Here is a 16,805-nt window from a genome sequence, read left to right on the forward strand (position 1 = left end):
TAAGACCCATTAATTTCCAAAGCTAATTTGTTTTTTGTTTAAAAGTTGTATTACTTTTGTTGTTCCTGGGAATGCTAAGTGCTGACTGCTTGCTCTTCAGGCCCTGGAATCTCCAGCTATGGGAAAAACCCCCAAGATGCCCCCAGAGCCTTTGAAGATTGCATGCAAAAAGTCAAGGAGCAGATTCCAGCCCAGCTCCGTGGATCTACCCGCATCTACCTAGGGGCCACCGCTGGGATGCGCTTGCTGAGGTAAGGCCTGAAATGGCACGAAGGAGCCCATTTGACCAAAATAGACAAGAATGTGTTGAACCTTGCCAAGAATGGAATTCTATTTCTGGGAACATATCTGAAAGAAAGAAACTTATATTCTGCCATAAATTTAGGCTTTAAAAGTTGGGAAACTTTTTGCTTTATTTTAATGCCCAGAAAGAAACAATTCTAAAATTGATTCCCTTTCCCCTGGCGATATTTCTGAGAACTCTGAAAAAAGGGAGGTAACATGAAATCTGCTCAGGGGGTGTACCTCTCATTTTTTAGAAAAGTAGAAACTGTTTTTGACACCTGATATTTTGACACCTGTGCACAAACAACTCCACAAAGTGCAACCCATAACTATGTAGCTTCTTCCCATGTACCAAACTGAAATCTGCTTAAAAACAAGGAAATTTCTGCACCTCATGCCAGTCAAAGCCTTTGGAGCTATTACGAAACAAACATGTCATTTCGTTTAATTACCTTCTAAATTTACAGCCATGACTTTTAGCCCAGTGGCATTGTTTGTGAATGTCTTTTCTCTTCATTTTTCCTCATTATAGTATTTGTTTGACTTTGAAATAAAAGAAAAATAGTTCAGAAAAAGAAAAACCCGCAAAAATCACCGAGCCTAAATCTATCCAGGATAGAGGCTGCTCCAGACTTTGATAACACTCATTCTGCTTGTAAGCTGCTTTGTCTCTGATCCCAGTGATGTCAAATTATATGTGTGGGCGTGCAGAAAATATAAAGGAACAAGCAAACAGGATCATCAAAAGAAATCCTGGAGCACTCTTAGTGGGATGGGGCCTTTTCCTTGTAGTTTTCCTATCTTTGTTTCTATTGCTATGTCCTGGTGGACCAAGTAGAATGTGGAAGGAAGTCGGATTTCTTTGCTTACTCTTGGATTCTGCAGTGTGTTTCAAATTTACTGAGTTTACCTGAAATAGAAATGATATGGAAATTCTTTCCCCTGCCTTTTCTTTCTTATGGAAACAGTTCTTAAGAAACTGACTTTTTATTAGTTGCTTTCTTCTCCCAGTCCTCTCAGTGAGAAATAATTAAAAGGCTCTGTAATTTATAGCTCATGACGAACACTATGGAATAGAAAGTTCACCACTTGGGAAAAAAGTGAACGTCCCATTTGAATAAATTAAATATTAACTCCTCCTTGTAAAACTGTTTCTGATGGTGATCCATTTCTTCTGAGGAACTAGCTGACATTTTAATTGCTAGAAAAGTCAAATATAAAAAAAAATGAGAATCAGCTGAGATGGGAACTGATAAAACTGGGAAAACTTGGATTTATTTTCCAAGCAGTGATATTTTGCTACTGAATTGGAGTGGACTTCTGCTTGTAGCATTGCTCTTAAGCCATGTGCCCCTGGCTTTCTTAACCCGCTGATAAAAGGGAAACTAATCTCCCTAAGGAGCTTTCTTCTGTAGGGTAAAATGGCAGGAGATGAATGGCATAATAATGCTATGTCATGAGTGATATTATAATGCCATGTTGCTACTGCTCCATGGGTTAGCACATTGATGGATTTCAATCCAGTGACGGCCATGAGGGCCATCATGATGGAGCTTTCCCAAAGATCGAAGCAGACATAGCTGAAAACTCAACCTTCTTCCTTCCCACCTTCCTCCTAAGAGCCCCTTCCTTCTGGGCTGATGAGGTACCCCCAAGGGATTACTTATACCACTCCCATGCCTTCACCAATCTCCTTTCCGCTGCTGATCTTAGACAGAGCAATGGTGGTTAAGCAGGAGGCTCTTTTGATTAGCTGGTTGCTAGAGAGTGGGACAGGAACCGATAGGCAGGGAGAGAACAAGTGGTATTTTTACTGGAGGCTGTTTTCCTGCTTGGCAGTTTGACAGGAAACAAGTGCATCCTGCCTTCACGGTTGCCTCGGAGGCTTCAACCTGCAAAAGAGGTTGCCATGTATTGCACACATCTGGAAAATCGTCCCCGCCAGCAGGGGGGTGGGGAAGTTTACATTTTCACCTGAGTGAGATTATTTTAAGACTGTGTTGTCTGGGCACTCAGCCTTTTGTGTTCTGTGCCTTGCACAGGTTGCAAAATGAAACAGCAGCTAATGAAGTCCTTGCAAGCATCCAACACTACTTCAAGTCCCAGCCCTTTGACTTTAGGGATGCTCAAATCATTTCTGGGCAAGAGGAAGGGATATATGGATGGATTACAGCCAACTATTTAATGGGAAATTTCCTGGAGGTGTGTGAAAACAAATGCATGGGTTTTAATCTTGCTGTTTGTCCTGTCCCCTGTGGGTGGCAGCTTAAGTAGAGGTGCATGCCGACAGGGGCATCTGTCCTGTGTCATTCCTATTGTGTAACATATTAGGGAAACACCTATGAGATAATAGCTAAGAAAAGATTTGGCTAGCTGGGGCAAAACCTTGGATCATAAACAGCACCAAATGCATGAGGGAGAGGGAATATCATCACTCTACTAGCTAATAAGAAATTGGAGGTGGGGGGATCTAAATCTAACACTGGGCTATGGGTCTTTTGAAGGGCAGCTGGAGAGTGACCCTTCAAAGAAGTTCCATAGCCATTTGGAATTTACAGAGCCCTCAGGCAGTCTGCTTCCCAACTCATTCTATGTCCCCAAGTCTCCTTATAGTCCATTCCCCACATCCCCTGCTCCTTTGGTGCAGAGGAAAGCTAACTCCAAGACACAGTCACCATGTTACAGAGGGCATAACCTGAGGACACCCACTACACCATATCCAGCCCAAGACCTTATTTGTTCCCCCTCAAATATATTTTAAAAATTTGATTAATTACAAACTGTTAGTGTTTTGGAAATTTCACATAGAAGTCCACATTTCTAGCTTCTCCTGACCCCCTCAGCCTTCAAAAGTTGGAAGAGCTGGTCACAGTGGACTCACATTCTTACATGGCAGCAACCAGCTGAAACAGAGTATAGCTCATGCACTCTCCGGTTTGCCACAGTCCTCACCATTCCCTATTATGTACACCTAATCTACTTCACACATTTATGTTACCTATCCAGCCTCTGTAAGCATTTGAGTTCACTACCCCCAAAATAAAGGAGAGATTTGGTCCTGAATGCTCCCCCTGTCATACTTCTTAGCAATAAGAGATGGGTCTTGGGTCCAAGGTGGAGAACCCTGGGTAAACAGAGACAGTGCCTTTGGTCTTCTTTCTTGCGTCCTTTTCCCACTCTGCAGAAGAACCTGTGGCATATGTGGGTGCATCCGAATGGAGTGGAAACGACAGGTGCCCTGGATTTAGGTGGTGCCTCCACCCAAATATCCTTTGCCACTGGAGAGAAGGTGGGGCTGAACACCAGTGACATCATGAAGGTGCCCCTGTACGGCTATGTGTACACGCTCTACACACACAGCTTCCAGTGCTACGGCCGGAACGAGGCTGAGAAGAGATTTCTGGCCACCCTCCTTCAGGTACCTGAGCCAGGGCAGCGGGTGATCCCTTGGGTATCTTAGCTGAGGGGAGGGTGCCTTGCCTTCTGGGGTCCGTCCTTTCCAGTTAGAAGGTGGATGAAAACAACAGCATTTTGCAGGGGCCAAGAGCTGTCCGCCTGTCTGCCTGTCTGTCTGCCTGTCTCTCTCTGTTGTATTGACCGCTTCCAGTGTATTTGAGTCAGAAGTCCAGGGAAATTCCAGAGCTCCAGGTGTTTTATAAATGATTCAAGACCTGGGCTCCCTTTGTGGACATAAACTGTTTTAAACCAGTAGCTAAATAAGCCTGAGAATTTTGAGACTCCCCTGAGTGCAAACAAAATAATAAAAGTGGTCACAAGAGAAATGCTTGCTGTCAGGGCAGAGGGCAGAGCCCTCCCCAGGCTCTGCCTCCATTTAGATGGGCCTATATTAGGCAGGTTTGAAGCCCTTTATATGTTGGGATTTTAGAGCAGCCGAATTCTCACATCAGTCAGTAATTCATATGGTAACTGTTCCATGGCACAGATGGCTACTTCAGGCATCAGCTGGAAGGCTGTCACCAATATAAACTTGACATTAGTGAAGTGTGTTTCAGTGAGCACTAGCTCTGTGCGTGAGACAGACCCCAGACCCCAAACTCTGGGACTCAGGAGACATTAGTCTCAGCTATGGTTGAGAAAGGAAGATGAAGATGAAGGGAAGATGAAGAGAAGGGGACTTGACGACCTAGAGGGACATGAAGCCAACCAGAGGCCACAGATTGTAGCTTCTGATGGGACCCAGGGGCAGGGGACAAGGGCTGGGTCAACCAATGAACATAGTGGACACAGCATCAGTAGGTTAACCCCAACCCCTTCAACCTACTTTGGTAATTGAGAAAGGCAGCATTATTCCCCAGCCACTAGCCTGCAGAAAAATTGGACTGGCTCACAAAAGTATCATCAGCAAAACTCACACCTTCAGACCCCTGCATGTACCAAGTAGTAATTACTGAGCCGGTGCTTCTAGAAAGTGAAGTGAAAGCTGCCCTGAAAGTACTGGGAAGAAATAAGTCACCAGAGGTACATGGGATATTGACAGAATTATTTCAAGCCACGGAGACTGAATCTGTCCAAATCCTAACAAGAATATGCCAACAAATATGGAAAACAAAACAATGGTCTATAAACTGGAAATGCTCAATATACATCCCGATCCCCAAGAAAGGAGTGCAGGAACTATAGGACCATTGCTCGAATTTCCCATGCAAGTAAAGTGATGCTCAAGGTGCTGCAACACAGGCTTTTACCTTACATGGAGCAAGAAATGCCTGCTGTCTACACTGGATTTTGAAAAGGGAGAGGCACACAAGATCATTTGTTTGTTGGTTACTGGAGTGCTCCAAGGAATTTCAGAAGAAGTTTAGTCTATGTTTTATAGACTACAGTAAAGCCTTTGTCTGCATGGATCATGAAAAGCTCTGGGCTGCTCTAAAAGAAATGGGTGTGCCTCAGCACTTGATTATCCTGACGTGTAACCTGTATGGTGGACAAGAAGCCACTGGCAGGACAGAATATGGAGAGACAGAATGGTTTTCTGTAAGCAAAGGTGTCAGACAAGGGTGCAATTTCTCTCCCTATCTGTTTAATCTGTACACAGAACATATACAGAAACTGGGCTAGACTCAGATGAAGGAGGATGAAAATCAGTGCAAGAAATATCCACAGTCTAAGATATGCAGATGACACCATCTTACAGGCAAAAGCAGCAATGACCTGAAACAACTTCCGACAAAAGTGAAAGAAGAAGATGCCCAAGCAGGACAGCACTTAACGTCAAGAAGACAAAACTCATGACCATGGAAGACCCACACAACTTTAACGCAGAAAATGAAGACGTTGAAATTCTTGAAGATTTGGTTTACTTTGGTTCAGTCATCAATTTATGCCTTTTTTTTTTTTTTTTGTGAGGAAGATCAGCCCTGAGCTAACATACATGCTAATCCTCCTCTTTTTGCTGAGGAAGACCGGCTCTCACCTAACATCTATTGCCAATCCTCCTCCTTTTTTCCCCCAAAGCCCCAGTAGATAGTTGTATGTCATAGCTGCACGTCCTTCTAGTTGCTGTACGTGGGACGCGGCCTCAGCATGGCCGGAGATGCGGTGCATCGGTGCGCACCCGGGATCCGAACCCGGGCCGCCAGTAGCGGAGCGCGCACACTTAACCACTAAGCCACGGGGCCGGCCCCAGTCATCAATTTAAATGGAAACTGCAGCCAGGAAATCAAGCGAAGACTGAGACTCGGAAGAGCAGTAATCAAAGAATTAGGAAAGAGCACCAAGTGTCAGGAAGTGTCATTAGAGACGAAGGCCAAGAACATCCACATCCTCGTATTCCCAATTACTACATACGGGTGCGAAAGCCGGACAGGGAAGAAGGCTGACAGGGATAAAATGGATTCCTTTGAAATATGGTTAGGTGGAGGAGAGGTCTATGGATACCCTGAACTGCCAGAACGACAAACAAGTGGGTCCTAGAGCAAATTAAGCCTGAACTATTGCTGGAGGCAAAAATGATAAAACAGGCAGTCCTACTTTGGGCACATCATGAGAAGGCAGGATCCTTTGGAATAGACAATAAGGCTGGGAAAAGTAGAAGGCAGCAGGAAAAGATAAAGACCAAATATGAGATGGATGGACTCCATAAAGGAAGCCATAGGCATGCGTCTACAGGAGCTGAGTAGGGCTGTTGAGGACAGGACATTGAGCACATCACTCATTCATAGGGTCGCCTGGAGTCAGAGCTGACTTGACAGCACGTGACACACATGCAAGGTGGGTTGTGAGAGTTTGCCCTCTAGTTCTGGCTCACTCCCCAAAACTTCTCTTTCAGCCTCACGGTAAAAGCTGGAGCCCCAGTACACATGCATATGGTATGTATTATCAGGAGAGGCTGAGCACTGCCTGGGAAGGACAGAGAGGGGGAATCCTACAGGCAACCCTCAGCTACTCTACCACGCCTCAAGAGACTCAGCGCCCACCCCAGACTCTCATACACCCCCGACTCAGCCAAACTCAGTTCCCACAGGGAAATCAATCAACCCTCCCTAGGAAGGTCTCCATAACCACCACTCCTCCCCACTCACTCATTAAAGTATTTCATCCAACATGCTTTTTTCCAGGAGAGAAGCTCTGGAAAATTCTCTTTTCTGCATCTCCTTTTATTTCCAGCAATGCTTAATGCCCTTCCCTCCACCTCTGGCCCTGGCAGGGGTGGAGGGTGGGGGCTCCCCTGAACTTCACACAGGAGAAAGGGGGCAGATGAAATCATCCTTTTCCTAGGGTGAATGGAGTTCAGAGAAGCTAACCTCTTAAATTTGGCTGGCCTTGAGGTAATAAAACTCCTACAATGTTTATTAAAGAATGATTATCTATGTATGCAACAGTCTACAATAGAGAAGTGAATACTCCTCCTGTCTGAGGTCTCATTTGGGTTTGAGAACTCAAGTCTCAAGGTGTGAGCACAGGACTGGCGACAGAGGTGGGAAACCCCAGCCTCTCACTTTGGACGGTCAGCTCACAGGGACAGGGGCATCTCTCCAACTTGCCTGGTAACCTCTCAATGCCTGAGAGGGTGGCTCTGCCTTCTAAGCCTTCTGACTCAGGTGAGCAGAAGCATCCAGATGTCATGAGGATCACCCGCAAACTCATGTCTGGACCTGCCTGACCGATACTTGCGTGTGCCAAAATACATGTTGCGAAGTGCCGACTTAGAAGGCTCATGCAGATTATTGCATCTTGAACACTGCCTGAGTAAATTCCACCAGTCTGGGTCTCATTTCCTCCTCTGTAATATCAAGGGGCTAGTAGTGTGGTGAGAATAATATCTGGATATGTAGTTTGCAAATTATTTTCTTATTAACAAATCTCCAGTCGCCCCAGGGCTCAAGTCTCACTCTGACAGCATGTTGAACATTAGAGACATGCATTCACTTTCTTTCTTTCCCTCTTTAAGTTAGATCTTTTTTCTTCTGTTTTTAAAGTAATACATGTTCAGTGAAAAAAATTTAGAAAATGCAGACAAAAAAATATAAATAATTTTAAAAAAAACAGAATTAACCACCATCAACATATTGTATTTTCTTCCAGTTTTTTTTTTTTGTGTGTGCTTGAATATGTGTATTTACAAATTTGGCTTCATATGGTATATATAGTTTTTCAGCTTTTTGTTTCACCTAACAATATATCATGAGCAATTTCCTGGGTTGTTAAACATCCTTTGAAATTATAATTTTTATCAGTGCATAATATTCCAAGTACCATTATTTAAAGAGAAAAATTATATTGGTCATTTTATTATAAAAGAAAGTACATTTTTGTTGTAAAAATGTCAAACTGTACAAAAAGATGTTAAAGTAGATATAAAAGAAGCTCCCTCCAATCCTTTTCACTGAGTGTCCTCACTGATCATAGCTTGATATGTTGTTGTTCTATGCTTTCTGGGTCAATGTATAACTTATTTTCTTTACTATTTAATATTCCAAAATTTATCAACCATTCCTCTCCTGATGGACACCAGGCTATGTCCTGTTTTACTGCTATGACAATAATATAATAAACCTTCTTGTACATACAACCTCATGAACTAGTGATTATACTTCTGTAGGATAGGGTCAAAGGGTAGGTATATTTTTCACTTAAATGGATAAATAGGCAATCTCCCAACAAAATTAAAGCCATTAAGATTTCCACCAACAATGTGGGACTTTTTGCAGTCAGAATTTCAAGGATTCCAAGATAGTCCAATAATAAGTATTTGGATGAAGAGGATGTATTTCTGGATTTTCTGTTCTTTTCTGTTCATCCATTTGTCTATTCTTGAGCCAGTATCATGTTGTTCTAGTTGCAATAGTTTGCTTTTCTACTCTCAGACATTTATTCTGAACTTCAAAATCATTTTAAGTAGCAACAAAAGGAAAAATTTTTATTAAGATCATGATTGCAATTGCATTGATTCATATACTAATTTGGTAAAAATTGCCTTATTAATAATAAGAATTTCTATCCAGAATTATAAAATGTCCTTCTGTTTATTTAGTTCTTGGTTTGTATCCTTCAATAAAACTTACAGTTTTCATCACTGGTCCTGTACCTTTCTTTTAAATGTAGTTTCCTTGTGTGGGTGTTTTTTTTTTTTTTTTTTTTTTTGTGAGGAAGATCAGCCCTGAGCTAACATCCATGCTAATCCTCCTCTTTTTGCTGAGGAAGACCGGCGATGGGCTAACATCCGTGCCCATCTTCCTCCACTTTATATGGGATGCTCCCACAGCACAGCCTGACAAGCGGTGCATCGGTGCACACTCGGGATCCGAACCCGGGGCCGCCAGCAGCCGAGTGCGCGCACTTAACCGCTAGGCCACGGGGCCGGCTCCTCCTTGTGTGTTTTCTTCATGATTTCAATCACTATTGAAGATAGTTTTGATCACTATTATTTCCATTTATAACAGGTGTTACTCTAAGATCAGATTGTGTTCTAGTTTTCTAGTGGACTTTTTTCTCTCAAGCCCACTGGTTGACCATTTCATGCAAGTGTCCTGCAAACACTAAGTTCAGGGAAGATATATTGAATGTTAAGGGCCTGAGCCACTTGGCACATTGTCAAATTATCTTTACAGAATGCCATAACAAACAATTCAAACTCCAGAAAGAGAATAGAAATAATCTTTGCTGAGCTTCTTCTATGTTCCAAGCCAGAAATAATTTATATTGTCTTGCTTCTTCCCCAGGCCAAGCCAGAACTTATTTTATTTTAGTTATTTAAAACACTGAAGTCAGATTTGGAGGGGGAAACTAAAAACCAGTTGGTTGATTTGATTTTTTTTCTTTCAACCAATATTTCAGCCATAGGGTGACTTTGGAGTGATATGTTACAAATTAGACACAATAATTTTTGAAAATAATAGATTTTTTTCACACTATTGAGGCAGAAAGGGGCCTGTTTGCTGCCTCCACAGAGTTACATGAAGGTCTTTGCGGAGGATGCTCTTGTGAGTTATATTGGATGGGGGTTGGACTTCTGTGGGATTCTGTGCAGAATCCTGTCACTCACTTTTGTTAAATGACTACATTATTTTGCTGTGTACCTCACTTCCTCATTGTGAAATGAATGAGTTGGGCTAAATGTTGTCTGAGTCAAGAATTTACTGTAGGGGATACAATTGTAGGTCCCTACCACAGTCTTTATACCAAATAAATTACAAAAGAATCAAAGACTTACATGCAACAAGAGTATGTATTGCAGCATTGTTTTGTCAGGTCAAAATGATTGGAAACCACCTAAATTTTCATCTAGAGGGAATTTCTTAAATAAATTATAGTTTATTTGTACAGTGGAGTGCTATGCAGCTGCTAAGGAGAAGAGGCCCCTCTACATGTACAATGAATGAAAAGATCTCAAAGATATATTTTTAAATAAGAAAACAGTGTGTATAGAATACTACCGTTTATGGTTTTGAAAAAGAAAGGAAGAGAGAGAAAAAGAAAATATATTTGCTTATGCATACAAGAAGTATACACAAAATCTCTGGTAGAATATACAAAAACTGGCAATGGTTACTTCCAGGGAGGGGAGCTGGTGGTTGGAAGTGGGTGAGAGGGACACTTAATTTTCATAATATATATCTTTGAACTTTTTGGATTATTTGATTAGGTGAAGAGATAACATCGTATTCAAAATGGTCAGTTAATCAAAACAAATCTTGTTTTCTCATCAAAGTAGAACTCATAAAACCTGCTTCACAGGGCTTACTTAAGGGCTGGAGCAGATGACGTGACCAACAACCTAGCATTGATTTGACGGGGGTGGGGGTGGGGGGACAGTTACCCATGTAGGTGCAGGGTAACTGTCCCCCCACCCCCACTTGAGTTATCCAAACAACCTGGGAGTTGCCTTCAAGTACACACTGACACAGAATGGCATTTTTTCCATTTCTCTTTTGGCATTGGAGGGTAGCGATAGTGAGAATTTGCAAAAGGGAAGGACTTGGTCCTCCATAAAAGAGTGATTTCTAACACCTCACTCTTGTACCTACAGAATTCTACCACCAAAACCAGACTCACCAACCCCTGTTACCCTCGGAATTACATCACCAACTTCACTGGGGACCGCATATTTGACAGCTTGTGCACAGAAGGCCTGAGGCCTGGAAGTTACGAGCCCAGTGCCATCATCACTTTTGAAGGAACCGGGGACCCATCCCTGTGTAGGGAAAAAGTGGCTTCCCTATTTAACTTCAGCGCTTGCCATGACCAAGAAGACTGTTCCTTTGTTGGGGTTTATCAGCCAAAAGTTAAAGGGTCATTTGTGGTAAGAGCAAAATCCACTGAAAGATTCCTTTCTTCCCCATTGAATATTTATTTCTCACCTTTCTGTTTCTCTTCTGCTGACCTGTTTCCCACTTTCTTATTCCCATTCTGAGAACTAATTTCCTTCTGTACTACTTCCTTACAGGCTTTTGCAGGATTCTACTACACAGCCAGTGCTATGAATCTTTCAGGTAGCTTTTCCCTGAACTCCTTCAACTCAAGCACCTGGAATTTCTGCTCACAGAGTTGGAATCAGGTCAGTATTTAAAGAGAAAGGATCAATATCAGCACAAAACAGTAGAGAGGACTGTATTCCATTTGTGTGCATGTGTGTGAATGGCCTGAATGTGGCCCTTATGCTGTCCTGCTGTCACTACATTCTTAAAAGGGACTCATAGGGGAACCCACCTCACACCCACGTTGTGATTAAGGTTCTAACCACAGGCTAGAATGGTTGGAACAGTGTTTGGCACTTAATAAGCACTCTGTAAACTCAGAGATTGTTCTTCCGTGATATTGTATAGGGATATTTTCATTATTATATAATGGTATTATTTTATAGTAATTTTTATTATGAAATTCTGGGGATAAGATTCTTTAAAATATGACTGTTGACCTAAGGTGTTCTGAAATGTGCATTTTAAAGCATGCCTGCCCGGCCTCCCTCTTACCTGTTTTGAACCTCATCCTCAGCTCCCGTTGCTGCTCCCCAGGTTTGATGAGGTGTATGCCCGCTCCTACTGCTTCTCAGCCCACTATATCTATCACTTGCTGGTAAATGGATACAAATTCACCGAGGAGACTTGGCCCCAAATACATTTTAAAAAAGAAGTAAGTCAAAGCACAAATTGTTTTCTCTTCTTCCTCTCAAAATAGTGGTTTGTGTGCATGTGAGTGAGAGAATGTAGAAGATAAAAGGATATTGGTGATTTCAGCTTGCTGAACAGAAGCTGATGGGACTGTGATCACTTGTGAGCTTCCCAGAAGAGATGATGGAGAATTCAGAGGAGGTGTTCACTGGACACCCTTCCACACGGTAAAGGATTGGAAGCCAAGAACCTGTGGACTCTGAGTTCTGCGAGGGCAGGACTTGTTTTATCATCCTTGTATTCCTAGCATTCAGCACAGGGGCCAGAACCCGGAAGATGCTTGGGTTGAGTGAATAAATAATTATGTTAAAGAGTTGAGACTTTTCATCCTGAAAAGAAGCTTCAAATATAACAATAACTTTTTTATGAAGATAGTAACTAATTGCTCACAGATTTTACACAGATGCCAGAATAAGATAGAGCATGAGGGATTTACAGCAGCACTAAGTAAGAATTTTCTCTTGGGATGCGATTGAGGTCACTGTATTTCCTCTCAAGTGTCCAGAATGGTCTGAAGCTGGAATCACAGCTGGTCTCAGTCACTCTCTGGACCTTGTTTCCAGGCAAGACTCAGCTTTGCTAATATGTTCATCCAGCACCGTGTTCCCCAGGTTCTGGGAGGGTTTTCTCATGTCAGGAATGACTGATAGAAAGCCTGAAGTATGTCTGGAGTCGGTCTGTTCAGTATTAGCTTCGACAATAATTAGATTAAACCAATCAATATCCAGCATTAGGCCTGTGCCTGTCTACTTTTACATAAATAAAATTGAGTCATCTACAAAAACTAAGGATGTCTGGAGACGTATAAGGCCTGTTGGTAGCATGTGCTCTCTAAGCTTTGCTTCTAGTGAATCTAATTACCAGGAAAGTACATTATGAAAACGGAGAATGACTTTCCCTTGAATACCAATTTGGATGGATACAGAATTCTAGGCTTGAAGTTCCTTTCCTTTATTCATAAAGGGTTTTGTATCCAGCCAAATTAGTATTCAAAATGTGAGGGCATAAAAAGACTTCAGAAGATTGGCCGCACAAAGACTTACGTTGAAAATACTTTTGGAGGAATTAATTAAGTAAGAAGAAAAATAAATCCAGGAGATGTTATAAAAATAGAGGAAGTAAGAATAAATGATGTTGTAGCTTAAAATTTAGGTTAAAAAAAGAAAACTAACACCAAAGAAAAGTAAAGGAAAAGAATCCATTTGTAACAAGCCAGCATTCAAGTACAGCTAATATCCAATGTGATGGGGGCAGGGTAGGGGGTCATAGGATACAGGGACATGAAAATGGCCTAAAATGCTCATCTTGTAAAGAGGAATGTATATCTGTATCATTTTTAAGGCAAGAACGGAAAAAAATAAATATAGGAAAATAGCACCAGTGGAAAATTTAAAACTAACATATTAGAGAGAAGTTCAAATATATCAATAATCGTAATAATCATAAATGGACTAAACCTACCAGTTAAAAGACAGACATTGTCAGATTGGACTTTTAAAAATCAAGTATATGTTGTTTGTAAGAGAAACACTTAGGCTTTATGCCTCAGGACCTGGAAAGATTGAAAGTTAAAAAAATTTTTTTAAGTATCAAACAAACACTACCCAAAAGAAAACTGGTGTAGCTATTTAATATCTGACAAAATAGTCTTTGAGATAAGAGCATCATTTGAGATAGAGAGGATTCCGACATAATGATAAAAAGTTCATTATGAATATTGCAAATTCGAAACATTTATATGTCTAATAAAACAGCCTAAAAACATATAAACAAAAATTGAGGGAACTACCAGAAGAAATTGACAAAATCTGTTTCCCATTTAGACTGACCCCCTGTTCTAAGAAACTAGTCCTGGGTTCAATAAACCCTCTTTCTTTAGCCACGGACACTTGTGTACCCGACAACAGAAAAACTGTCACTGTTGTTAACTGTGCCCCCTTCACGCTTGGTTATGACAAGGTTGTGAGGATTGGTTCTTCTGTTTTCTCTGCAATGCCAGAGGTAGGGCCTTGAGCCTTTGTGGTCATGGTGACCTGGGTTCTAGCCCAGTCTCTGCAGTGTCTGAATATGGCCAAGTCTTTTTACCTCCTTAGGCCACAGTTTCCTGTGGGTGTTCCATGAGGGTGACAGTAGTGTGCCCCAGGTGTGTAATTCCCGCCTCGAGCCCTGCCCTGGGAACTGAGCCATCTCCTCTCCTCCACAGGTAGGGAATAGCAGCATAGCCTGGTCTCTCGGCTACATGCTCAGCCTGACCAACCACATCCCAGCCGAAAGCCCCCTGATCCGCCTGCCCGTGAAGCCATCTGCCTTTCTGTGCACCGTCTCCTTCTTCTCAGTAGTGACCTTGCTGTGTCTGGCGTTTCTTGTGTACCTGTGTGCATCGTCCAGGAATCAGAGGCGTGCCCAGCATACCTTCAGTCATGCGGTGGATTCTGCGTGAGCCTCGCAAAGCAGCTCCTGGAGCCTGAGGGCTGCCCATAACCAGCCTGAGTGGCACCAGACAGTGCAAACAAAGTGTCCATCTTCAGGAAACACAACTAAAGTGAGATGCCTAGGTCACGTGCCTCTCAGATACTGATTTATGCCAAAACACCTCTTGGGGAGTTCCTCAACTGTTCTGTGCACATTGCTCCGCCAGAGACCCCACCACCCACTTGCTGACCTACTGGGGAACAGAGAGGGGAGAGACAGGCCATCAAGGTTAGGGTTTTTATTTGAAGTGCCCCAGAGGAAGAGTAAGTTGAGAATAGGACAAAATGTTGAAGAATTCTTAATGTTGAAGAATTGACCTCAGGGCTCAGTGTGCATTTTTCCTCCCTCAGAAATGCCATATTCCTCCAGGCAAGTTTGGAAACTGGCAGACGTCCATTAAGCATTTGGCCCAGTCAGATATCTCATTTTATGGCTTCTTCCCCTCCATCCTTCACTAAGACTTTCCTTTCACAATCCCATAAACCTTGAGCTCCCTCAGATTGGTAGAATATAGTATCTGGAGGAGAAGACTCCTTTACCCCGACGACAGTGGCCATAGCGAGGCTTCTGTCATGCAGGCAGAACCTGAAGGACAAAGACACACAGAGAGTGTCCCAGGAAACTGCAGGCCATTCCCAAAGTGGGATTCCCACGCAGAGCTCTGGGCATCAGATTGCAGCCTGTATGTCATCGGCCACACCGCCCCTTCACATTGCTGTGTCTTCCTATAAAACACTTACTCCTGGTGAGACTATTGTGTTCCCAATATTTTTGCCTTTGCTAGGCTTTTGCTTAGAGCTGTCTTTTCATTGTTAGCATGATTTGTGTATTTTGCCCACCATTCCCCCAGGTGTACCTGATGCTGTCACGAGACATCCTGTTCTATGATTTGCTGACCAATTACTTTCCTAGATCATAGCTGTTTCTGCATAGTAGCCATAGTTCTTGATTTGGGGGAAAGAAAGGAAGCTGCAGGGACATTTAATTCCAAAGTGCGATGGGAAAGAATTCTAGTGACTCCAATGGCTGCAAACTAAAAATCAACATTATTTCAGATTGTTGTTTGTCGGCTGAATACGGAATAAAGCACTCTGATTTTGACTTGCAATGTGTGTGTTTGTTACCCAAGGTAGTATTTATCAGAGGAAGTTTTGAAAATTTTCTTAAGCAAACTTTCCTAGTGAATTAAGAAAATCATGCATTAATATCACCTTTATTCCAGAGAGTTCCAAGTGCTTCACTTTAATAAGCTTTTGACTCCTTGAGATAATTGAGTCAAACATTTCTTTACCTTATTTGACATTCAAAGCTTCTGTGAGGCCACAACTCACCACTCAGATCTTGATTCCACCGAGAATGGCTACACCCATTCCAAAATGCGCCTTTGCTCACACAGTTCTCCCTATCTGACTGTGGGTCATCCTCCCACCCATCCAAATAATGCTTATTTTTCAAGGCCTCATGCTAGCTCTACTTCTTCCACAAAGCTTTCCTTACACACACACACACACACACACACACAATGATCTATCTCCTTGACTACCTGTTAAAAACTAGTTATATAATTTCTTATGTTATTATTTATTTTTGTGTGTGCATATGGCTTATTTCTAAAATAGACAGTATGCTACTTAAATGCAAAGCCTATCATTCATCATTCACTCATTCATTCAACAGACATCTAAGAAATACCTACTATGGGCCCAACACCTTGCCAGATGTGATCTTGGATTTGGATAAGTGCTATGAATGTAGTGTATACTTAAAATATTTGTTGATTGATGTTATTTCCATATATGACAGAAATGAGGGGTAGACAATAAACTATAGAGATATCAGATAAAAATAGCATCTAAATATCAAGAGTTTGCAAGAAAAAAGGATATGTCTGTGCAGGAAACAGGGCCAAGGTTCCAGGAAGGCAAGTCGTAGTCAACGTCTCTAGCCCATTTGGGAACTTGGAATAAGCTGATGAAGTATTTTGCGCTTTCTGACATATATCAAAGAATTCTTATGAGATGGACCATCATGAAATCTGCAGTCCAAGTAACATATCTAGTACTACTGTGGTAGGCAGAAGTCTGAAATTGTCCCCATCACCTTCGCCCTCTGGTGTTACTCCCGAGACTATGTTGTTACGTGGTGAAGGGGATCTGCAGATGTAATTACTAATCAGTTGACCTTAAAATGGAGAAATTATCCACATAGGCCTAATCTCATCACGTGAGCTCTTTGAAAGTAGAGTATTTTCTCCAGAGGAAGTCAGAAAGATTCAAAGCATGAGAAGGATTTGCTAACTTGAAGATGGAGGAGGCCAGGTGGAAAGGGCCTGGGAGCAGCCTCTAGGAACTAAGACCAACTCCTGGCTGACAGCCAGCCAGAAAACAGGGACCTCAGTCTTGCAACTGCAAGGAACTG

The 16,805-nt window shown here is 42.2% G+C and overlaps 2 protein-coding genes across 6 annotated transcripts in view; both read left to right on the forward strand.

Annotated features, from left to right (window-relative positions):
* The window catches only part of RPL14 (ribosomal protein L14), a 169,161-nt gene that overhangs the window by 123,935 nt on the left and 28,421 nt on the right, over positions 1–16,805 (forward strand). The gene's annotated exons all lie outside the window — the stretch shown is intronic.
* ENTPD3 (ectonucleoside triphosphate diphosphohydrolase 3) overlaps positions 1–16,805 on the forward strand; it is a 39,075-nt gene that overhangs the window by 20,120 nt on the left and 2,150 nt on the right. For 2 of the 5 annotated variants that reach the window (XM_058555499.1, XM_058555511.1), the window contains exons 5-11: positions 101–251; positions 2,328–2,487; positions 3,470–3,703; positions 10,775–11,047; positions 11,192–11,302; positions 11,740–11,877; positions 14,119–15,495. In XM_058555499.1, coding sequence (XP_058411482.1) covers positions 101–251; positions 2,328–2,487; positions 3,470–3,703; positions 10,775–11,047; positions 11,192–11,302; positions 11,740–11,877; positions 14,119–14,355 — 1,304 coding nt within the window. In that variant the 3' untranslated portion in view covers positions 14,356–15,495. Of the gene's footprint in view, positions 1–100; positions 252–2,327; positions 2,488–3,469; positions 3,704–10,774; positions 11,048–11,191; positions 11,303–11,739; positions 11,878–11,981; positions 14,003–14,118; positions 15,496–16,805 lie in introns of those variants that run through there. The other 3 variants (XM_058555500.1, XM_058555505.1, XM_058555501.1) reach the window with 3 other exon arrangements.

The sequence above is a fragment of the Diceros bicornis genome, chromosome 2 (genome assembly GCF_020826845.1).
Source record: "Diceros bicornis minor isolate mBicDic1 chromosome 2, mDicBic1.mat.cur, whole genome shotgun sequence".
Classification (NCBI taxonomy): Eukaryota; Metazoa; Chordata; class Mammalia; order Perissodactyla; family Rhinocerotidae; genus Diceros; species Diceros bicornis.